A 24265-nucleotide genomic window follows, 5' to 3' on the forward strand; every position below is an offset into this window, starting at 1 on the left:
AAGCTGACAGGTGGGGAAAGGGAGGTGGGTTGCGGCCAGGGCAGAGGCTCCGCGGTGGGAGGCAGCATGGAGCATCCAGGGAGTGGAGAGGCCAGCTTGGCGGGAGGATGGAGAGGGTTTCACAGCCCCCCAGGACCCGCCCCAGCTCCTGGGTGTTTCCAGGTGAACTGGAGTCAGCCTCCCTCGCTTTTGAATAATTACGGGGAGCCTCAGCCCGGGTGCCTGAGTACAGGCAGGGGCAGAGTGGCCGGGGGGATGTTACGTCCAGCAGCCGCTGGCCTCCACCTCTGGAAAGGGGGATCACAGGCCACAGCAGAGCTACAGAGAGGGTGGGTTTCCCGTGGGAGGGGTCCGGGGGTCATCCCTGGGGAGTCCCTCGGGCATTGTCCTGTTGCCATGGCTCCCGGCTGCCACTAATCCTCGCCCTCCTCTCTGGTGCTGGCGTGACCTCCGCAGAGTGTCTCAGGGCTTCACCTCACTTGATCTTCTGGGGCTCAGAACCAGGGCTCAGAGGCCAGGGGGTGCCTGGCAGGAGTGGGGGCAACAGAGGAGAGGAAGGCAGCCTCAGGGTGAACTGACCACCTCTCCAGGCATCTTTTCTCCTTTGGAATCAGAGCCCCCAGGGGGGCCCAGGTGAGACAACCCACAAATGTTATGGTGTAGGGGGCGTCCCAGCCTGATGCTGGGTTGTAACTGACCAAGCACCTGCCTGCTCACAGGGCCATGTCCCCCCTGTGTGCCAGGCACTGACCTCCCCCCCCCCCACGACCCTGCACCCAGGACAGTGAGCCTTGGAGAGGCTCTCCCTGGCCTCCTGTCTCCACTGCTCTCTTTCCCGTCACCCTGATCCTCTCCACTTATGACAGTCTAAAAGTACATCCATTGAATTATTTTTGATCTGTCACCCCTCTCTCTGCCAGCCTTGGAGCTCACAGAGTACGGCCTTGTCTGTCTTGTCCGCAGCAGCACCTGCACCATCCTGTGCAGCCACGGCACCCGGGCGCGCAGGGAACTCTGCGCCTCCCGCCTAAACGCATCCAGAGGGTGTGTGCGAATCTGCTGAGTATGCGACAGGCCACATGCACGTGCCAGCCAAGCGGGACATGCAGCCTGTCCCTGGCTTGCCACTTCGTCCCATCCAGAAGGCCTCCTGCACCCGTCACCTGGGACATCTGGACCTCAGCGTGGGCCGTCCCAGCAGGTCATCAGGAGAGACATCAGCTTCCTTTTGGGCCACGGAGCCTCCATCTGCAGGCCAGGCTGGCAGCTGCCCGTCTGATGGCCAGCAGGACTCCTCAGCCCTTGGACAGACTGGCAGGGACTACAGGGGAGAGCTGCACTCCGAGGGGGTGGTTTTCCACTCCCCAACTCCATTTCCCCTTGGCTGGGCTCCTGGCCTCATGTCCATGGGTGTGGGGTCTGTGCAGCCTCCTCAGAGAGAGAGTTGGGGGACACGAGGGAGATAGCCTGGGGTGGGGGAAGGGAGGCTGGTGACTTCCTGAGCATATGGGGGTCTGAGTCTGGCTGGGGAGGGGGTACTGTGTGTTCCAGGAAGCAGCTCAGCCTCCCCAAGGGGAGCCTGTGTGAAGAGAGGCATTGGCCTCCGGGCTGGGATCCTTAGATCTCTAGGTGCTTTTTCTTGATTAAATCATAAGCCATGCTCCTTGTAGAAAATGTAATATCACAGAAAACCATGAAGAAGAAACGAAAGGGTCTAGGCACACAGCCCTGCTGAGGGACCTGCCAGTACCTCCATATACAGGGGCAGCGGGACGCTGTCCCCACCTGTCCACGTGCAGCCCATGGCTGCCTGCCTCCCCTTGGGTGAGGGTCCTGCTGTCTTGGGGGTCAAGCCATCATCTGAGAGCAGCTCATTTCATTCAACCAGAGCTGAGCTCCCCCAGATGGGAGCAGGGTAAGGGTGCTGGGGGCTGCATCCTGGTGAGGGAATGTCCAGACGCCCACCCAGCTCTCCCTGCCTGATGGAGCCCAGGTGCTCAACACTGCTGGTTAAAGTCACTGGCTGTTAAGGTGCGGCCCCTGAAGCAGCAGCAGCAGCAGCACCACCTGGGAGCTTGGCAGAAATGAAGATTCTCAGGCCTGCCCACCTGTGGAGTCAGCACCCTGGGCGTGACAGGCAGACACCTGCGTTTAGATGCCTTCTTTTGGGTGACTCTGATGCCTGTTAAGGGGAGACCCCAGAGTGAGCCACCCAGCCAGCTGTGGCCACCTGCTGCCCCTTGGCCGTCGTCCTGACCCCCATCTCTCGGACACAGCCCCACTCTATCCGTCAGAGTCAGCCTCCAGCGCTTCACCCCGAGTTGAGGGCCCCTCCTCAATCCTCCTCAGACTTTCGGAAGGGCACTTTGAGTCCCCTTAAACCCCTTCTGGGGGCAGGACCCCCAAGCTCGGGTCTAAGGCCAGAGCGGACAGAAGAGAATGTGGTGGGGGTGCCGCTGTTATCGGAGTCGCCGCCTACAGGACGAGGGTTGCGGGTGAACTGCGGAGGCCCGGGGAGGAGCAAGGGACAGAGGTTGGACTGGGCGTGGGGCCCCGCGGGGAGCCGAGTGCCCGCCCCCAGCCCCGCCCCGCGCCCCGCCCCAGGCACCCCCACCTCCCTCCGACGCTTACCGCTCCCCGCCTCCCCGTCAGCACCCCGAGCCCCAGAGAGGAGCCCAGAGTCCTGAGCCAGCGCAGCGCGGGCACTTGGCTCCCCGAGGGCCCGAGGGGCTGTGCTGCCCTGCCCAGGTGAGTGCTGCGCGCCCCTGTCTCCCGCATCCCCGCCCGCGCCCCTTCCCTCCGCTCTCGCCAGGGTCCCTCACAGATCTCCTTTACCCTCTCCACGAGTCTCACCACCCTGCGCGCAGCCCTGCGCCGCCTTGGCACTCCTGGAGCTCTCCTGCCTCCGTCCTGAGTCCCTCCCCTCCCCTTCCGTCTGCCCCCAGCCTCGGCCGCCATCCTCTCCCACTCCCTCGCTCCCCACCCTCGCCACCCTCCGGCCTCTGGACCCGATGTGCCAGAGTCAGGGCAGAAACCTCAGGGAGACTGGGTCGACCCGCTCTGGCTCTGCCCACCGTGCCTTTCCCGGCCCGACCTCCCCACGGAGGGCGCCGCAGCGGTGGGCGGCGCACCCGGGAGGGTTCTCGAGGAGGCTGTGGCTGGAGTGGGTGCGAGAAAAGCAGACCGCGGAGGGCGCAGGAGCCGCGGGGGCTCCTGGGTGGGGAGTGCTGGCAGAGGGGAGGCGGTGGTCCGTGAGCGGTGGGAAGAGTGCAGGCAGTGTCGGGCCAGCTCCAGGGCCCTGCCTTGCAGAGCACAAGGTGCCTGGTCCTGGGGTTCCCGGTGTGCTTCACCCTGGACTGGGGAGTAGAGGGGTTGGGGCCGTGGCGGCTGGGGATGGAACCCTGGCGTGTCCAGGCCTTGGCACCTGTGCTCTGGGGGCCACCCTCTCCAGAAGGGAGCACGCGGCCTGGAAGTTCACCTGTGTGCTATCTGCCCACCCAGGGTCCAGGTGGGGCCCTCACCTGCCCATTTGCCTTGTCCCTGCCCCTCCTGCCAGCTGGGGTTCTGGGGAGAAAGCGAGTGGGAGAGTGCCTGCTGCGCAAAGTGTGAGGCAGTCCTGGCTGCTGCTGAGCCTCTTTTGAAGAGAACAGGTTCCTGGGGACAGCGGCCACTCGAGGGGAGGACGGGGAGCCTCCCGGGCAGACGTGGTCGCTGGCACCGATAACAATGACCCACCATTGGTTCCCAGTGAAATAGTGACCGGGAGTTATGAGAAAGTATGTTGGGGGCAAAATGTGGCTTTGGAAACTTCTTGCAGGGCATGCAGACCCTGCAGAGACCCTGAGGAGGGGGCTGTACCAGCCTGGCCTCCCTGTTGCTGCATGGAGCCTACCCTCACCCATGTGGAAGGGATACCCCAGACCAAGGCTGCCTTAAGGACAGATGGAGTGTGTTTCCGGGGAGGGACAGGAGTGGGGGTTGCCATCGGCTGCACCCACGATCCAGGCCATCCCAGGGGAGGCAGGCCTGGGTGGGGGCCCTTGGGTGGTGCTGAGGCCTGTCCTGTTAGCCACGACATCCTCCGCCCATTTTCCCCCACCCTGCACAGGTGAGGCCCCAGGACCAGCAAGCCTCGATCTCGATCTCGGTGGCTTCCACGGCTGCCCCTGGGCTGCAGGGCCGGCTCCTTCCTGCTGACCTCACACTGGGTGAGCCTAGAAGGGATTGGACCACGCTGATCCTCCCCCAGGGCATGGAACACTTGAGCACCGAGGTCCCCTCCCAGGTCCCCTGGGGAGGCTCTGGCACATTCTCCACAGAGCCCAGGGCTCCTGGTGCTGGGGAGGAGGTGCTGGGCTGTTTGGGGCACGGGAGCGGGAGCGGCTATTGAGTACTACTATGTGTCGGGCATCTCAGCAGCTACTGAGCGCCACTGTGTGCCTGGACTCATTTCCTCTGCTCAGTGGCTTTGTAGGTGTCACCTATTACAGGGAGCCAGGGCTCAGAGAAGTGGTGTGACTTACCTAAGACCCCTTGGCCAGTGTGTAGGGAAGGGCTGGGGCAGGGGGTGGGCTCTATTCCCTGTGCCACAGCAGTGGGCAGGTGGTCCCTTCCTGGTGGGGGCCTCTGGGTCAGAAAGCCCCAGTGTTGGCCTGTGGTCGTTCCTCAGCTACCCCCCACCCCGAATCCCTTACCTGCAGAGGGGAAGGGCTGGAGGGATAAGTTCCCCACGAGCGTGTGATTTCTGTGACTAAGAAGATTGCTCTCTCTGAATGATGGCTCTTGCAGAATTATGTTCCGAGAGGCAGGAGCGGCAGGATCAACCTCATTTCGCTCTTCACTTCTCTGAAGTTTAGCTCAGGTGTTGGGGTATCTGGGGGGATGCAGGGGCCTGGCGGTCTGCTCAGCACCCTCTGGGTTCTGGGCAGCAGGAACACCTGGCCGCTTCCTGAAGACAAGGTGCTCATCTGATTTAGAATCAAACTCACGTTCAGGTGCGTCCGAGCTCCTTCTCCACCCAGCCCCCAGAAAGCCTCTGCTTTGGATATCTTTGGGGAGACGGTGTAGCCCCAGGACTCTCCACCCTGATGCTCACACAATCCACCTGGCTGTCTCCAGACCAGCGTCCTTCTAGAATTCATTCCCCATTAGCACCTCAAGGGAGCTTTAAACATTATTTTACATTTAATTTCTTTTTTAAATGTGAGGGGGCCCCTCTGTGCCAGGCCCTGGGGAACAGGGATCAACAGGTCAATTCCCACCCACCAGATCAAGCCTGCAGGTGTCCAGTCTCAGAGTGTCCGGGGTGTCCCTCCTGCCACCTGGGCACCAGCCCCACCCGCCCCTGCCCCCAACCCAGAGCACAGCCCAAGGGACCCCCAAGCTTTGTATTTTAAAACATCTTTTTTATTATTTATTTTGGCCACGTCTCGCGGCATGTGGGATCTTAGTTCCCTAACCAGGGATCGAACCTGCACCCCCTGCAGTGGAAGTGCAGAGTCTTAACCACTGGACCACGGGGCAAGTCCCCCCCACCCCCACCTGCCGCCAGCTTTGTCTTGAAATGTGTCATCCCTTGGCAGCCTACCTTGGCCTTTTTTTTTAAACAGAATTTTTGTCATACACCTCATATCAGGTCATGATATACAGCAGGTGCGCTCAGCACCTGGACCAGCAAATTCAGCAACGCACAGAGAAAGGTCTCTTTCCCCTTCAGGCCAGCCGGAAGCCTCCTCCAGGTGGGGATTCCAGGGGTGACAGCGTTTCTCTCTCCCCCGGCTCCCCCAGGTCCCCCCCCGCTTACGGAACCTGTTGTCCTATCCTAACCCGCACTGTTCTGGGTTTCCGTACAGACAGCCCGTCTGCGTTCTTCAGGGTTTTCTCTTCGTCCTCGACTCTCTGTAGGTTGACTCTGACGCTGCTGTGTTTTTTCTTTATCCTGTTAGGGACAGGGTTTCCCTTTTGAGCAGGATTCTTGCCCTGAGTCAGTTCTGCAGGTACCTCTGCACCCCCACCTCTGCACCTGCTCCGAGGGAGTCCTTCAGCTCCTCTTCCGATTCTCCCATTCTCTCTTCATCTGTGTCCAGACTTTTGTGGGGCTTTTTTTGGTCCAAATGATGATGTTTTTCACACCCAAGAGTTGTAATTTTCAAAAATAGACACTTGTTCATTTTACTCCTTAGAAGCCAAATTCATTTCAGAATATTTTTATCCATACCTAGAGGATTCTAAACATTTTAAAACATATCTTAAGCACACTTGTTCAGTCATTTACTTTTATTTCACCTGAAACGAATCCACTGATCCATCTTCTCACTGTTGATTTTCTGGGTCGTGTTTCCCAGTGTCTGTTAGCTTCCGGGTGTGTCCGCCCATCTGGAACAGAGGGTTTTTCCCTGTCGTTGTCAGAGTTGGTTATTCTGTCGCCTTGTCTACAAGATTTCAGTTGCCCTCCCCAACCCTGGGGTCCTCAGTCCGGGCCTGGCGGCCTCTGTGCTGAGGTGACTTGGGAGCCCTGGGGGTCAGCTGACCCTGGCTTGTCATTACGGCCCTTTCCAGCCCCGCTCAGGCCCTTGTCTGGGTCCCCTGGGGGCACTTAGACTCCCTGCTAGCCCCACATCCCCTGCTGGAGGTGTCAGCCCCCATCTTCCCTTCCTCCTCTCCTCCTCATCAATGGAGGTATTTATTTTCTCCCGAGCATCACCGTTTTTATGAACAATTTAAACATAGAGAAAAGTACAAAAACGATATAATGGATACACGTGTGCCCATCACCCTGACCTGCAGATGCCATTCCCCCATCTTTGCCTCGGCTCTTTCTCTACAAAGCCCCATCACCCCTGAAGCCTTCCCTCCGTCCACGCTCCCCATATCGTTCCCCCGCCACACACGCACACATGCATTTCCTCCTGGCCAGTGGCTCAGGCTGTAATTCGTCTCTGCCTGTCGTGTGTTTGCTTGTTCACGGTGTGGGGTCCTCATATACCCCTTCCCGCTCGGTGCCCTCTGCCTGGGGCTTCAGACTTGCTGTCCTTGGGCTGGGGGTGATGGACCTGCCAGAGAGCATGTGCATCTATGTCCCTGGTCGTCTCCTTGGCCCAGTGACATCCGTGCTGTGGCGGACAGCTGTTGGGGGCAGGGAAACCAGCTCCTCTTGGCCATGCGGCTGGGGCTTTGCTGGGGTGACACGGACGTGGCTCACCAGTTGGACACCGGCAGAGCCTCTGCAGCCTGAGTTCCGGTTTTTCGGCCACACGGAAAGCCCGGCACCCTCCGATGGTTCTAGGAGGCAACCCAGAGTCCAGCTTTGGGGTCACCCAGGAGAGCGGGCCTGGCGGGTGTCACTGCACTTCTGGCTGGCCTGGGCTTGCGGTGCCCAGCCGATGTTTCAGCCTCCTTATCCTTCCCCCCACCCCTCTCCACCTGTCCTGCGAGTCCCTGGGGAGGTGACTCCCACCATCCTTAGTCCCTTATCTGCGAGTTGGGTGTATCAGTGCCAACCCCAGGACTCCACAAGGCCTCAGCGAGACGGTGCCAGCCACAGACTCGAGAGTGGCCATGGGTGAGCCAGGAAGGGGGGCATTGGGGTGGAGAGGGACGGTCAGGTCTCTGGAAGCCATCGTGGTATCGACAGACGGCGTCTGGGCTCACAGGGCCGCCTGCCCGTTGCCCCCACGGCAGCTGTCCTGCTGCTCCTTCCTCTCTGGGCTTGTTTTCCAAACAATTTGCTTAATGTGATTCCCGGCCCAGTTGAACATGAGTAATCATGTTTACCTGGCGCCATGGGGTAATCCTGCGCCTCCTGGGCCAATCCTGCGCCTCCTGGGCCAGTGGGGCCGGGCGCAGGGGAGACACCCTCCTGGTCAGTCGCTCCGTGTGCTTCATTCTCTTGCAGTGGATGTGCCCGGCGCTCCCGCTCACCCTGCCCTGCCCGCGGCGGCCACGATGGAGCCTCTGTTCCCGGCCTCCCCACTGACCAGCTGGAATGCCTCCTCGGCAGCCACAGGCAGCGGCGGCGAGAATGGGACGCTGGCAGGGCTGGTGCCCTCACCAGGTGCCCGGGCGGTGGTGGTGCCCGTGCTCTACCTGCTGGTGTGCACAGTGGGGCTGGGTGGCAATGCGCTGGTCATCTACGTGGTACTGCGTCACGCCAAGATGAAGACGGTCACCAACATCTACATCCTCAACCTGGCCGTGGCCGACGTGCTCCTCATGCTGGGGCTGCCCTTCGTGGCCACGCAGAACGCCATCTCCTACTGGCCCTTCGGCCCCGTGCTCTGCCGCCTGGTCATGACGCTGGACGGCATCAACCAGTTCACCAGCATCTTCTGCCTGACCGTCATGAGCGTGGACCGCTACCTGGCCGTGGTCCACCCCATCCGCTCCGCCCGCTGGCGCCGCCCTCGGGTGGCCAAGCTGGCCAGCGCCACGGTCTGGGCCTTTTCTCTGGTCATGTCACTGCCACTGGTGGTGTTTGCAGACATCCAGGAGGGGTGGAACACCTGCAACCTCAGCTGGCCAGAGCCTGTGGGCCTGTGGGGTGCCATCTTCATCATCTACACGTCCGTGCTAGGCTTCTTTGGGCCACTGCTGGTCATCTGCCTGTGCTACCTGCTCATCGTGGTGAAGCTGAAGGCATCGGGCATGCGCGTGGGCTCCACGCGGCGGCGCTCAGAGCGCAAGGTGACCCGCATGGTGGTGGTGGTGGTGCTGGTGTTCGTGGGCTGCTGGCTGCCCTTCTTCATCGTCAACATCGTCAACCTGGCCTTTGTGCTGCCCGAGGAGCCCGCCTCCGCCGGCGCCTACTTCTTTGTGGTCGTGCTGTCCTATGCCAACAGCTGTGCCAACCCCTTGCTCTACGGCTTCCTCTCCGACAACTTCCGCCAGAGCTTCCGGAAGGTTCTGTGCCTCCGCAAGAGCTACGGCACTGAGGACGTGGATGCCACGGAGCCACGGCCGGGCCAGAGCAGCCGGCTGCAGGAGGCCATGCTGCCCGCACGCAGCTGCGAGGCCAACGGGCTCATGCAGACCAGCAAGCTGTGAGCGTGGAGGCCGCGGGAGGGGAACCTGGGAGAGGCCGTCCTGGGTGTGTGGAGCGGGGGCAGGTGAGGGTACAGGAACCCACTGCCACCTCTTCTGCTTTCCTTCTCGGAGAAGGAGGGGGACTGGAGCAGAAGAGGAGAAATAGCCAGACAGCAGTGGGGGGAGCGGCCTCCCAAAGCAAACAGCAGACTGGAGAGGCCAGGCCGAGTGGGGCGTACGCAGATGCCAGACCCTGGAGGAATTCGGCTTCCTGTCCTCTCCACCCCCGAGAAATGCGCTCCTCCCACCCCCCAGGCCCGAAAACGGGTCCCAGAGAAGATGCCCTGGCAGCCTCACTGGGAAAGGCCTTGGGCTCCCTGGTGCTTGGGCCTCTTTGCGAGGCTGGAAGGAGAAAAGCCAGAATGTGGGGGTCACTTACCCGCAAGCCCCCATCTGAGACAGCCCTGCCCAGTGCCGCCCCCAACTCAGTTGTCCTTAGTTGTCCCAGAGCAGGATGCCGACATCAGGAGGGTGCGGGGAGCAGGCAGAGCCGTGCTGGGCAGGGGAAAGCCTGGGTCAGCGCTACCTGGGCCTCGGCACGGACCCCAGACAGAGGCCAAGCCCTGGAAACGAGATCACATAATGAGGGCGCTTGTGTTTGACAACCGCTCCCTGAATAAATTAGAGAATAAATGTTTGACTCTTTCCCAGAGCAAATATTGTCCCTGGAGCCGATTGAAGCCAGTGCAAATCAGAGCAAGTGGATCATACTCGGCTGGATGGGGGTAGGCAAACACCCAGCTGGAAGTGGGCAGCGGGACGCTTAGATGATAAGGCAGGGGAAAGTGTACACAAGCCAGCTAAAAGGAACGCCAGGGCTGGGGCTGTCCTGGCTCGCCTCCTGGGGGTGGCAGGGTTAGGATTCGGCCCCGGAGGATGCAGGGGATGCATCTGATTCTTCCATGGCTGGTGGGTGCGGGGAGTGGGTGGCTCGTTTGGGGCCCCTGCCCCCGTCCCTGATCAAGTGGGAACGCGGCCACCTCCTGAGCCCCAGGCTGTCTCTGCCACTCCTGGGCTCCATCTTGGGGGTGGGGGTGACCAAAGCCACCCCCGCCCGGCCCTAGGGGGACCAGCATCCCAGGGAGGGATGGGTGCCTGGGAGAAACAGGTTCGTTCAACCAACCACTTCCCACCACCCCCGGGTTCGGATGCAAAGTGCATCCACTCAGAATAATTTGGGGGAGCAAGCAGATGGCTCAGAAATATCTGCCCAGGTCAGTTTCTCCCAATTGATTTGGCATCTTGATCTCCCTCCCCAGGGTAGTGCCAGCAAAGAGTGCCCGTGTGGGGACTGCAGACACCAGCAGCAACCTGACCAGTCCTGCCTGTGAGGGGTGTGAGGGGCGTGAGTGTGTGTGCATGTGTGCCTGTGTGTGTATGTGCCTCTGTGCGTGCATGTGGCTGTGTGTATATATGTGTGAACGTGTGGGTGTGTATGCATGTGCATGTGTAGACACGTGTGTGCCTGTGTGTGTGCCCAGAGCCTGATGGACCCAGTGAGTGGAGGAGCTGATTCCAGGCAGCCCATGGACCCTGGGTCTGGGTGGGAGCTGGTGACCAGGACTGGCCATGGTAGGACACCGAATGGGAGGAAGTGAGGACTAGGCACTGCTGAGAGCCTGTAGGGAAGCGGGGACAGGAGTGTTCCAGGAGAAATGTGAGCCCAGGGAGCCGTGGACATGGCACGGTGGGCCTGGGGATGCAGCCTGGACTGGCCACTGCCCTCCGCACCCAGCACAGGCTGGGCACAGCTGCGGGGACCACAGAGCCGCCACCACACTGCTTGCAGGTCCCGGGTCCACAGGCCCTGAGTGGGGCAGGGGGCGGGGAGAGCAAATGCCCTCGGGGGGTGACCTGCTTTACTGTCTCTCTCTCCGCATCGATGGGTTTTATTGGCCACTGGGCTCCAGTGGCTCCCAGAGTGACCTTACTCAGGAAATCCGGCCTGCGGGGCAGGGTGAGGCTTCCTCTGGGATCGGGATGGGGGGGGCTGTTTGCCAGGCAGGGGGGGTGCAGGGTGGGAGGGGTGGGTGACAGAGGTGCAGCCCCCACAGGCAGAGCCGGTATTGTAGCCCCACAGTGAGGGAGACCAAGGCTGGCCCACCCTGAGGGCTGAGTGAGGCGTGCCCTGGGTAGGGCCCCAAGGAAGTGTCAGGAAGGGCCCACCCTCTTGGGCATTTTGGGACAGGAGGAGGGCAGACCATGGGTAGACACCAGGAAGAACTTCCCACAGGAATCTGGGGGCTGAGAGCTGGGACACCCTTTGGGGGTGTCAGGGAGGTGATCGACGTTGAGAATAGGGTCTTGGCTGGTCACCTGTCAGGGCCCCAGCAGAACCCTGGACTTCAAGGACTGGGTGGGCTGAGGACCTGGAGAGACTGCTGGGTCCATGACCCCCCTCCATCCTGGCTGATGGGGGATCCCAGCCCTAAAGTGCTGCCTCCCCTCCGCTGCTGTCCTGTACAGACTGGCCCATGCTATCCTGGCTCCTGAGGGCTGGTCTGGCCACCATGAACCTGAAGTGTGTTTGCTGAATGAATAACTGATTGATGTGATAATTGATTGATAATTGAGTGATGGCGGCTCTGTCCAGTTGGGGTCCTTACCTTGAAGGTCCAATGACTATCCAGGAGCCTGACTGGGGTCACCGTCTCCATCTTTCCCTCCCCGAGCTCTCACCCCTCTCCAGGGCCCTTGCTCCTCCCTGTCCCAGGCCCACCCCCTCCCCACTCCCTCAGGCTGCATATCTGGACGTGGTGGTGACAGCTATGCATTTGTTGTATCTGCACTGATGGGGGTCTGGGGGCTCCATCTGCGTGGGTCCCCACACTGGGGGCAGCAGTGTCTCTGCCCGAGCAAACCTCCCTCCCCTGGCCCCTGCCTCTGGGGAGGGGGATTGAGGCCCTTTCTCAGCCACTCTCTTCCGTGACATCTGCACAGACAGCTGACCGTGGCTGCGGGGTATAGGGCGCTGGGCCTGTGGGTGTAGGCACTGGGGCACCCCAGTAGGGGGAGGGGCATGGTCCTCCTGGTGCCATCCACAGGGGCCGGCTCTCCAGATGGAGGAACCTGACCGCTGGGCAGTGGGGACTGGCCATGATTCCCTTCTGCTCCCACCCTGAGTGGCTCCCCGCGCCCCCAATTGTCCCACCCACCCCCCCGCCCCCCAGGAAACAGGTGTCCCCTCCGTTTGGGCAGTTTGAGGAGGGTTTAATTAAAGGATGTTTTGCAGAGTGGTGGGTGGGTAGTTTTACCACCTGGCGGGTGGGGGATGGGGCTCTCAGGACAAGGAGACCCACGGCCCTCCTGCAGCCGAAGGCAGCAGCCGTTCTGGGGACAGAGTGCCCACCCTCTCCCCTTCCCCTTCCCACACGCTGCCAGGCTCCCATTGCTGGGCACCTGAAAGGTGGCCTGGTCCGTAGGGGTCCGTGCCCTTGTGGTCATCAGGCCTGAGAGGGCGGCCCTAGGATGAGGGTCAGCTTCCAGGGTCCCCCGACCTCTCCCCACACTGGAGCCCGGGTCCCACTCTCCCTCCTAGCTGAGCCCCCAGGGGCCATGCTGAGGGGTGCCTGGGACCAGGCAGGATCTGGAAGCTGTTGATGCAAAGGGGAGGGGACCCAGGCTCCCCTGAGCTGCGCTGCTGGGTTTCCTTCTCCTGACCCATGGCTGCGGCCTTCTCGGCCCTCTGGACAGTGGACCTGTCTGCCCATGTGTCCTCTGGAGCCACCCTGCTGGGGCCCACGAGGCCCGGCCCATGGGTTCCTTGAGGGACACAGATGATGGTGGTGATGGCGCTTGGAAACAATATCTGGACGCGATGCCCTTGGTGGTCGGTATAGAAGGAGCACTCCTTCCTTCACGGATGAATCTCCTGTCCTCTCAAGATTTCTCCGTCCATCTGGGGGCTCATTAGAAGGCAGGAACCCCACCCTTGCTCTCCCCAAGGCAGGAGCACTTCCTAGCGTCGTGAGTTTTGGCTTCAGGACTGATGTAGAACAATATTTTCTATTTTTACAAAATCAAACCTATCCCTCTTCTGCTTGGGAAATTCCTCCTTTTTTTAAAAAAAAAATGTCTTTCCTATCCAGAAATTAGCTAAATATTCCCACGTATTTTTTAGTTGTGGTACAATACACACTCCATAAAATGTGTATGGAGGGACCAACAACACTTTATTGGTTCATCATCGATAGATAACCTGGATGTTCCCACTTTTTGGCTGTTGTGCATTGTGTGTGTCCCACATATTTTTAATGGTTGTATTGCTGACAACTCTTTACTTCACTGATATCTGCTTTAGTCCATGAGGTGACCCTTGAACGCAAACGCCCCCTCATCCCAACCCCGCTTGTACCTCGGGCTCTTGTCCCCTGGGTGACTGGCCTCTGGGGGTTCTTGTTGTCTGCCTGGTGGTCACTGCACTCATCACCATATCTTCCAAATCTGTTTCCATGTCCGAGAGAGCACACGGAACTGAGCTGGTTCCTGCCTACCCATTCCTCCAAGCGCCCTTCAACACTACTTTACAAAGTTAGAAAATGGGTGTTACACGCAGGTGTTCACCATAGCACAAACAATAGCCAAACAGTGGGAACAGCCTGAATGTTTATCAACAGGTGAACAGGCAAAAACCGTGGTCCATCCGCACAGCGGGGTACCCCTCAGCCATGGCAAGGGGTGAGGTGCCAGCACACACTACAACACGGATGGACACGAGAGGCCACAGAGTATGTGATTCCACTTACACAAAATGTCCAGAAGCGGCAAATCCATAGACAGAAAGCAGGTGCTGGGGGCGGGGGCGGGGAGTGCCAGCTCGCGGGTTCGGGATTTCTGTGGGGTGATGAAAACGTTCTGGAACCAGATAGAGATGTGGGTTGCACGACATTGTGAATGTACTAAATGCCACTGTATTGTTCACTTTAAAATGGTAGATTTTATGGTATATGAATTTCACCCAAGTTTTAAAAATGGGTGTTTTGTTGGAATTCCACCAAATGGATAAACTGATATGGGAAACTGGCTCCCGCAGGATCCATCTCTCAGGCTGCCCTGTATTCTAGTCTTTTCCAGCTTTCTTCTCCTGCAGCAGGCCAGTCCTGATTCCACCGAGGCCCCGCAGAGGGTGCCTAGAGGCTGCTGCTCTGACTGGGGCCATTTCCCTTCTCATCTCCTAAGTGGTCAGGGCGGCAGCCTGGGCATGTGGATTTCTGAGTCTCGGGCCGCTCATCACTTTGCAGAGATTAACAACTTCACCTTATCCTACCCTGTTCTCAGTCGCTGTTTTTAAATAAACCTGGGCTGGGGGCATGCAGGCACCGCCGCCTTGCCCTGGACCCACCCACAGTGTCCCCTGGCACATCCCTGTGCTCTGAGGCGCTGGCCGGCTGCCTCCGAGGGGTTCTCGGCCACACTAAGGGGAGCCCCCACCCTGCCCCTGGTTCTCTGAGCATGGGGGGTGGCCTTGGATTTGGAGTTGGTCAGACACCCTCTGGCCTGACCTGCTCTGCTCTCTTGGGTCACCAGCTGGGAGCAGGGTCTGTCCCGGGAGACTCAGCCAAGCTGCCCCAGCACCTCCCTTCCAGGCACCGTGGACAGAGTGAGTGAGACCGAGGCCGAGCAGCCATGGGGTCTGAAGCCTTCACAGGAATGCCCACCCTGGCCCTGCACCCTCAGGGCCCAGTACAGCATGGAGGGCTCTGCACCCTGATGCCGGACAGGGGAGCTGAGGCCACACAAGGAGCCAGAAAGAGCCCAGGCTTTGTCTGAAGCTGCTGGACAGGGGCTGCTCTCCTGGCCCTGCCCGGCCAGGTTGGCCTGCAGCATGCAGTGGGTCTGGGTCCCTGTCAGGGTGGCAGGGGAGTCCAGGACCTGGGAGGAGAGAGGGACACTGGGGTCCTTCCAACCCCCCGCACTCCTGTTCGGGCACCTTTATCTCTACAATGGAACCTTCCCAGCCACCACGGCCCCCATTAGCGCTCTGAAGTGGCTCCTGATGCCCTGATGGTTGCCAAGCACCTTGGGCGTGTCCAGCTATTCCAGCCATAAAAGGACACAGGCCAAAGGGCCAAAGTGCAGCCTGAGGCTTTTCAGCCCAACTCAGCATCCCGGGAGGGGCCAGGTCCCAGGATGTGGATGGGGGAGAGGGGTCCCGGCCTTTCCTCTGGCTTCCCGAGGTCCCACCCAGCACCCTCCAGTCTCTAGTGGGGCCAGGGCCTCACCAGTCAGAATGTCCTACTCCAACCCCCGACCCTTTGGCTGTAACAAGCCCCCCAGAGTCTTGCTGCCACCTGCCATGTGCCACGGCTGGGCCTAGTCGGGCCTTGGGGCTCCTGGGGGCAGGAATCCCTTTGAGACCCTGATGCTATGCATCTTGTGGTACAGACCCCTGCCTGTGCTTGGGGTCTGGAGTCACAGGCCTGCCCTGCCCAGGCCTGAGCTCAGGGACCCATGCCTCTGAGTCTCAGCTTCCTCATGGGGCTGTAGGGCCTGCACGTGGGATGCGAGGGTCTCATACCTGGGATGCCAGGAGCCCCTATCCTGGTCCAGAGCTGGCCGAGATCCAGCCTCGGTGGGACTGTCACAGCCCTCAAGGGAGGCTGCAGGCCCAGGCCCTGGGGTGGGCTGCTGACAGAAAGCCCCCTCCCAACTTACCTCAACGTAATAAAGGCTATATATGACAAACCCACAGCCAACATCGTTCTCAATGGTGAAAAACTGAAAACATTTCCTCTAGGATCAGGAACAAGACAAGGGTATCCACTCTCACCATTATTCAACATAGTTTTGGAAGTTTTACCCACAGCAATCTGAGAAGAAAAAGAAATAAAAGGAATCCAAGTCAGAAAAGAAGAAGTAAAGCTGTCACTGTTTGCAGATGACACGATACTATACATAGAGAATCCTAAAGATGCTACCAGAAAACTACTAGAGCTAATCAGTGAATTAGGTAAAGTAGCAGGATACAAAATTAATGCACAGAAATCTCTGGCATTCCTATACACTAATGATGAAAAATCTGAAAGAGAAATTAAGGAAACACTCCCATTTACCATTGCAACAAAAAGAATAAAATATCTAGGAATAAACCTACCTAAGGAGACAAAAGACCTGTATGCAGAAAACTATAAGACTCTGATGAAAGAAACTAAAGATGATACAAACAGATGGAGAGATATACCATGTTCTTGGATTGGAAAAATCAACATTGTGAAAATGACTATACTACCGGAAGCAATCTACAGATTCAATGCAATCCCTGTCAAACTACCAATGGCATTTTTCACAGAACCAGAACAAAAAATTTCATAATTTGTATGGAAACACAAAAGACCCCAAACAGCCAAAGCAATCTTGAGAAAGAAAAATGGAGCTGGAGGAATCACGCTCCCAGATTTCAGACAATACTACAAAGCTACAGTAATCATGACAGTATGGTACTGGCACAAAAACAGAAATATAGATCAATGGAACAGGATAGAAAGCCCAGAGGTAAACCCACGCACATATGGTCACCTTATTTTTGATAAAGGAGGCAAGAATATACAATGGAGAAAAGACAGCCTCTTCAATAAGTGGTGCTGGGAAAACGGGACAGCTACATGTAAAAGAATGAAATTGGAACACTCCCTAACACCATACACAAAAATAAATTCAAAATGGATTAAAGACCTAAATGTAAGGCCAGACACTATAAAACTCTTAGAGGAAAACATAGGCAGAACACTCTATGACATAAATCACAGCAAGATCCTTTTTGACCCACCTCCAAGAGAAATGGAAATAAAAACAAAAATAAACAAATGGAACCTAATGAAACTTAAAACCTTTTGCACAGCAAAGGAAACCATAAACAAGACGAAAAGACAACCCTCAGAATGGGAGAAAATATTTGCAAATGAAGCAACAGACAAAGGATTCATCTCCAAAATTTACAAGCAGCTCATGTAGCTCAATATCAAAAAAACAAAAAACCCAATCCAAAAATGGGCAGAAGACCTAAATAGACATTTCTCCAAAGAAGATATACAGACTGCCAACAAACACATGAAAGGATGCTCAACATCACTAATCATTAGAGAAATGCAAATCAGAACTACAATGAGGTATCACTTCACATCGGTCAGAATGGCCATCATCAAAAAATCTACAAACAGTAAATGCTGGAGAGGGTGTGGAGAAAAGGGAACCCTCTTGCACTGTTGGTGGGAATGTAAATTGATACAGCCACTATGGAGAACAGTATGGAGGTTCCTTACAAAACTAAAAATAGAACTACCATATGACCCAGCAATCCCACTACTGAGCATATACCCTGAGAAAACCATAATTCAACAAGAGTCATGTACCACAATGTTCATTGCAGCTCTACTTACAATAGCCAGGACATGGAAGCAAACTAAGTGTCCATCCACAGATGAATGGATAAAGAAGATGTGGCACATATATACAATGGATATTACTCAGCCATAAAAAGAAATGAAATTGAGTTATTTGTAGTGAGGTGGATGGACCTACATCCACTCATACAGAGTGAAGTAAGTCAGAAAGAGAAAAACAAATACCGTATGCTAACACATATATATAGAATCTAAAAAAAAAAAAAAGGTTCTGAAGAACCTAGGGGCAGGATAGGAGTAAAGACGCAGACGTAGAGAATGGACTTGAGGACACAGGGAGGGGGAAGGGTAAGCTGGGACAAAGTGAGAGAGTGGCATGGACATATATACACTACCAAATGTAAAATAGCTAGCTAGTGGGAAGCAGCCGCATAGCACAGGGAGATCAGCTTGGTGCTTTGTGACCTCCTAGAGGGGTGGGAGAGAGATGCAAGAGGGAGGAGATATGGTGATATATAGCCGATTCACTTTGTTATAAAGCAGAAACTAACACACCATTGTAAAGCAATTATACTCCAATAAAGATGTTTAAAAAAAAAGCCCCCTCCCCCTGCAGACAGGGAGTCCCAGCAGCCTCTCCCCAGTGGGGGCCCATTTCCTGCCTCCCCCACTGTCCCAGGCCATACTAGGGGAGACAGCCCAGTCCATGGAGGGGACCAGCTCCCAGCCCACACAGGCTTGGGGGTCTACACCCCCTTGCCAGGCCTCAGTTTCCCCACCTGTCAAGGATGTGGCCTGGCCTGGCCTGTGTGTTTGGGAGGGTGGGCTCTGCTGTTCACGGGTGGGTGTGGGACATTCCTGGCTCCAGCCTCACTCAGGGTTGATGCTCCTGAGGGATAACTGAGTTCTGTGGTGGCAGGGGAGGATCACTGTGATCCCCGCTGTGTCCCCTCCCTGGGGACAAGGAGGTGCCTGTTTGTGAAAAGGATGAGGGGGCCCCCACCCCCTCCCCACCTCCCCCATCAGCCGATGATGATCTGGAGAGGATCTGCCAGGGCCAGGTGGATGTGGGGCCCCCAGCCAGTCAGAGATCCATCTCAGGATGCTTTGGGCTCCTGGTGGGAAGGAGTGGGGGCAGGGGTAGGATGTGATGAGGAGACAGGATCAGCCAGGCCGGCATTCTGTGGGCCCAAGACTCTGAGGTGGAAACCCCCATGCCTGTCCAGCACCTGGAAGGCCCTGGCCTGCTCAGCACAGCCAGCCTGCAGCTCCAGCCACCTCTGCATGGCCCGGGACCTCAGCCAGCTCGCCAGGCTCTGGTGATTCCAGACGCTGCTCTTGCCAGGGCCCCAGCAGCCTCACTGGCCCAGAATCCTCATTCGGAAGGGAGCAGCTGCAGGAGGGGATGCCAGGGGAGGGCCAGAGGGGAGGCGGCAGGTGATGGGGCCACAGGGGCTGGACAGAAGGTCCCAGAGTGGCCGGAGGACACGTGGCAGGAAAGGAAAGATTCAGAGTGGACTCGAGGGTGGGGTAGCCTGATGGCTCCAACCATGGGGTGGACAGGGGCTTCCTGTGGAGTGAGCATGGCCAAAGTCTACCCACACCCGTCCACAGGAACGAGGCCAGCCTGGTCACTTCCCGTTGCTGCCAGGCCCAGCATCAGCACACCTAAGTAGGAGGTGACACCGTGGGGGTCTGGGGCTCCCCGGGCTCAGGTGCACATCCAGGTATGAGCTTCCTCCCCCTTCCAGCCCATTCCAGACAGACAAGGGGATGCTGAGCCCCAGAAAATCAGCCCACCAGGGCTGGTGGCGTGTTCACCAAGGACGAGACCCGTCCCGTCCAGGCCAGCACCCTAACCTGCTCCATTTCATCCTGTCTTGTGGCCTCTGCTGCCCTCGAACACCCTGGAATCCATCATGCTTCCTGCTAGCGTTGGCTCCAGGAGGGCCGGCATCTGCACTTGACCCCCTTCCCCGCCTACCCTGCAGCCTCCCTAGCAACCAGCCCGGCACCCAATAGGTGCTTTGTAAAGCTCTCCATGACAGTGGTTCCTGGCACAACCTTTATATGCAAAGTAGCTCGACCAGGGGAGCAAACTCCATCGTGTGTGGAGGTGCTCCGGCCCACCCCCCATCCCCCACCCACCACGTGCCCGGAACAAGGGCCTGCTTCCTGAATGTCTTGGTGTGAAACCTTCGTCTGTGTCATCTCCAGCAGGGCAGGCCCGGGTCTGTCCTGCTCCTGCCACAGCCCTGTGCTCAGCTCAGCGTCTGCATGCAGTTGGTGCTCCATCTCAGCTGGCATCAGTCCTGGGCTGCGGGGCTACGGGAATGACTGCCGTTGAGGGCTGGATATGGCGTGGGGGCTGCTAGAGCTCAGCGTCCGGCTTGACCAGCTGGCCGCTGAAGGTGATGTAGAGGTCACCGCGCTCGCTGTAGATGGCGTTGTTGCCATCCCTCTGGAACATGCGCACCCAGACAGCGTCACCCGCAGCCAGCGCCAGCAGCAGGCTCTGTGTCTGCACCCTGCTGCGCTCACTGGGCTGCGCATACAGCACGGCTGCGGCCCACCAGTTGCACGTGATGCGCAGGTACGTCTCCTTGTAATTCCTGGTGTGCACGTTGAGGCTCAGGAAGTAGACGCCGGGCACGGCACAGAGGAAGGGGCCGGAGGCCAGGTCGAAGGCACCGTCCAGGTCCACCAGCTCCGTGTCGAAGGGCACAGCCTGGAGGGCATTGGTGCTGTGCAGCCCCTCTCGCCAGCCCACCGAGAAGGCCACGTAGGCACGCTGGCACAGGGTGCCCAGCGGCCCCACCTGCCCCTTCTGGCCCTTGTGGCCACGGAGGCGCTGGGAGCCGGGTGGGCCCTCCTTCCTGCTCCTGCTGGAGCGGCCTCTGACCCCTGCTTCACCCTTCTCACCTGTGAGGGTGTGCGGGTAAGGGGAAGCCCCTGGTCAAGGTTTCAAGGGTCAGATTCTCTGGCCACACGGCCTTGCAAGTGACCTCACCTCTGTGAGCCTCAGTCTCATCTGTCAGGTGGGCGCTAACCCGCCCTCCACGGGGCAATGAGAAAGAAGCCATACCCTGAGGTCCTGGCAGTTCTGAGGCCTGTGCAGATGGTCACATGGGGATGGCTGGGACGGCAGGGATGATGGGGGTCCAGTAGCTGCCAGAGGAAGTGTCTGAACTGGGTTTTGAAGGAGGAGAGGCCTGGGAAGTTGGTAACCAAATCCAACCTCAGTGTGGCCTCCGTCCAGCCTTCAGGGTACCTCCCTCTTAGAGCTCAGCCTGTCTTGCCTCTCAAAGGGGGCGCTGCTCCCAGACCCCCTTCCCACCTCCCCTTGGGGTGGGGGAGCAGGATTAAAGGAAAACTCAGCCCCGCCTGCCACCCCACCCCACCCCCACCATCTCCCCCAGTCCACAGCCCCTTCCCCAGGGCACCCTGTTCCCACAGGAGGAGGTGTCTATGGGGAGCAGAGAGCAGGCCCTTGTGTGCCCCCCTGGGGCCCAGCCTTCCCAGAGCTAGCCTTGGGCCGTCGCCCTGCTCTCCTGCCTCTCTTCCCATGCCCCTCATTGCAGAGTGTCCCTGCGGGGCTGGGGGCACTGGGGCCGCCTCTCCAGGAACACTCACCTTTGAGGATCGAGATGTCAATGGTGGGCCGCACGTGGGGCAGTCCCACCCACTCATCCCCATCGCTCATGTGGGCGTGTGGGCGTGCGGGCTGGGGGCAGCCAGGGGCCAGGGTGGGCAGCTGCAGTGCATACACAGCCAGCAGGGTGGCCCCAGGCCAGGCCAGGCCCCTGCGGGCAGCATCAGCAGGAGCAGGAGAGCAGAGGCTGGGTCGGGAGGGCAGGATGGGAGGAAGAGGGTGGGGGAGGAAAATGGGGAGTGGAGAGGGGACACCCCTGCTGAGCCCCCACCCCCGCAGCAGCCCAACTGTGCCTCCTTGTGTGGGGGAGACTGCGCTGGTGGGACCAGGGAGCTGCCTGGGTGAGGATGGACAGTTGGGACCCCTGGAGGGGCTGCAGTGGGCGTGGCCAGAGCCTCATCCTGCACCAGACAGGGCACCTGGCAGAGCCCTCCTGGACACTCAGACCCCTGCCCCGACAGACATCACTAATGGATCCCCACACACTTTCCCCTGGACCTGGATGTGGTCCCAGCATCCCCCCTAACACAGCACCTGGGGACCACCATCGATCGGAGGGGCCAGCACGGGGGACCATTCACACCTGCCCTTCCAGAGCCCCAGTGAGTGACCAAGGCAGTCCCACCCCATGGGAGCTGGTGCTTCCAGATTCCTTCTCTGGGGCTGCTCCCTCCTCCCCATAGCTGCCTCCCTCCTTGGGGCCTTAGGGCCTTAGCTCTGGGCAGTGGCAGGCACCCTAACTGTCCATAGCAGGGGAGTCCCGGGGTCCAAACCCCCCATGGCTGGAGACCCCACACCTGGTAGATGCAGGGAGAACTGTATGGAGGTGGGGGCTCTGAATCAGCCCTCTAAGTCCCCCACCCACCTGGGCTGGCCAGAGCCCTCCGGGAGGGACAGCTAGGCTGCTTCAGGGAACGGCAGCACCCCACCCACCGGTGGCTGGGCCCGGGGCCCAGGTGGTTGGGGTCAGACATGAGGCAGTTTCTGCCCGGCTGCCTAGCTTGGCAGAGGGCAGCACCCTCATCCTGACCTCCCGTGGGCCAGGCCAGGCCCCTGCGGGTAACTTGGGGGGCTACCCCATGTGGCCTCCACCCATCTGTGGGTAAGATGGTCTTTAAGCCCTACCAGTCCTAGGCCTCTCGCCTCCACCTCCTCTCCTTCGGAAGACCCTGCCTGACACCTGGCTCATCCACGCCAGGTGGAGGCTCCACTTTCCGGCTCAACCAGCAGCTGCTGGGGGGCCCTGGGTGAGCCCCACATCATTTGGGCCTCAGTTTCCCTGGCAAGTGGGCCCTGCCTGCCCTGGTTTCCCCATGTACGTATGAGAGGCTCAGCCAGTGTTGGTCTCCTGCAAGGGCAGGCGTGTGAGGTCGGGGCCCTCACTCTTCCCTGTACCCTAGCCATGCTGAGCAAACACTCAGGCTCCCTATTCCAGGAAGCCCTCGGGGACTGCGGCCCAGGGTGAGGTCCTTCTTCTTACATAGTAGGTCTGAGACCCACTCCCAGGCTGAGCTTCCCTGGCAGGTGGGAGCCCTCCTCTCCACCACCTCCCCCTCAGAGCCTAGCAGACCCTCACCCACCCCCCTAACCCCATTGGACTCTGCAAGACCCTCCTGAATTCCTCCCGTGGAGGAACCTTATAGGAGTGGGTATCTCCTGGGGAGCCCACTCCACAGACAGGCCTGTGTTGCTGGGGCCCTTACCTTGTTCCCCCAGAGGTCTGGGGTCCCAGGCATCCTGGCCACCTGGCCCTGCTCAGGATGGCTGTGAAGACCCCCACCCACCCCCACCCTCCCTGTTACCATTTCATGATTAGGTGCTGCTGCCTGCCTGGGGTCTCCGGCATCTCTACCCAGTGGCCCATGAAAGAGCTCTTTCATGCCCGCCCCAGGTGCCCGTGGCTTCCCTCTGGGCCATCCAAGACCAACAGGCCTCAGGCCAGCTTCAGAGCTCACGGGCAGGAGGCTCACGTGGCCCTGTCACCCACCGCCCAGCCTGCCACCTGCCGCAACGTCAGTGCAGCCCTGCCACAGGGGCTCCAGTATCCTCCTGACAGCCCATGGGCCACAGCGTGGCTCTGAGGGCCTGGGGTGTCTGGGACTGGGGAGTTGGGGGTGAAACCATGAGCTGGCAGCCATCCTCTGGGGTGCAGTGACTTAGAGAGGAGTCAGGGAGGCTGGTGAGGAGGCTGGAGGCCAAAGTCAGGGGAGACAGACCACCATGCCTGTGCTGAGCCCACCTGGTGACGGTGACGCCCTCCTGTCTCTGGCTGGGACAGGAGGGCTGAGCCTTTTGGGTGAAGCACGGGAGAGAAACGTCGGGCCAGGCCCATTGTGTCTGCCTCCACCTCCCGCTGCACCCTCCCAGGGTCACGGTGCCCAGCGGGGCAAGAGGCCTGCCGTGACACCGTGTTGGGGGCCCTCGGCATTAGCCCAGCCTTTCAGTGGATAAAGGTTGTGTCCCTGTGATGCCAACCCCCTGGCAGGAATGACTCACAGGGCCCCCCGGGCAGTGGCAGGCGTGGGCTACGCCCACACCAGGGCCTGGCCTCATGCTTGCTCTGGGCCTGAGCAGCTGGATGCTAGGTCCAGGGCCAGGGCCTGGCGCCTCAGCCTCTGAGCACGGGGACATGTGACTCCCTGGGAAGCACCCCACCACCACCACCAAGCCAGGCTGCCTGGCAGAGGGAGGCACAGATGTGGCCTGGGGAGCTGTGGCCGCTGTGCCGGAAGACAGGCCGTGGGCAGCTGGGGCTGGCTCTCTCGCCTCTGCACATGCAGGCACAGCCCAGGGTCCGGCTCTCCCCTCAGGCTCCCCATGTTGGCACTCCTCACTGATGACCAGGGAGGGGGCAAGGATGAGGGTAGAGGGCAAGACTGAGGGGCTTCTCGTGCCAGGCTGAAGGGGAGCAGAGCTGGTGAGGGCTGTGGTCGGGAGATCATGCCAGCTGGAGCCGGTTCCCAGATATCCCCCGGCCTCCCTGAGATGCCAGTTCACACTCCAGTGGGGCTCGGTGGCCTCCCACGCCTTGTCAGCAACCACTGCTGGAATTTGGATGTGGGTGGCCTGGACGAAGGGCTTTCTGTAGGCGTCACCCAGGGCTGGGTTAGTCCAGGCTCCGGCGGGAGCTGCTGACTGGCCTCAGTCAACCTGCGGAAGCTCCTCTCTGCCTGCCCCACTTTTGTCTCTGGGG

General features: G+C 59.3%; 2 protein-coding genes across 2 annotated transcripts; one reads left to right on the forward strand and one right to left on the reverse strand.

Annotated features, from left to right (window-relative positions):
- The first annotated feature begins 7908 nt into the window (after positions 1-7908).
- On the forward strand, positions 7909-9052 carry SSTR5 (somatostatin receptor 5). The gene has a single exon (XM_032606376.1). The coding sequence runs from the start codon at positions 7945-7947 to the stop codon at positions 9040-9042; it is 1098 nt and encodes a 365-aa protein (XP_032462267.1). The 5' UTR covers positions 7909-7944; the 3' UTR covers positions 9043-9052.
- A 10739-nt stretch (positions 9053-19791) lies between these two features.
- On the reverse strand, positions 19792-22046 carry C1QTNF8 (C1q and TNF related 8). The gene is given in 4 exon segments (XM_032606096.1): positions 19792-20342; positions 21054-21128; positions 21131-21259; positions 21938-22046. Coding segments are annotated over 4 exon segments (864 nt in total).
- Positions 22047-24265: the final 2219 nt, after the last annotated feature.

The sequence above is a fragment of the Phocoena sinus genome, chromosome 15 (genome assembly GCF_008692025.1).
Source record: "Phocoena sinus isolate mPhoSin1 chromosome 15, mPhoSin1.pri, whole genome shotgun sequence".
Taxonomy (NCBI): Eukaryota; Metazoa; Chordata; class Mammalia; order Artiodactyla; family Phocoenidae; genus Phocoena; species Phocoena sinus.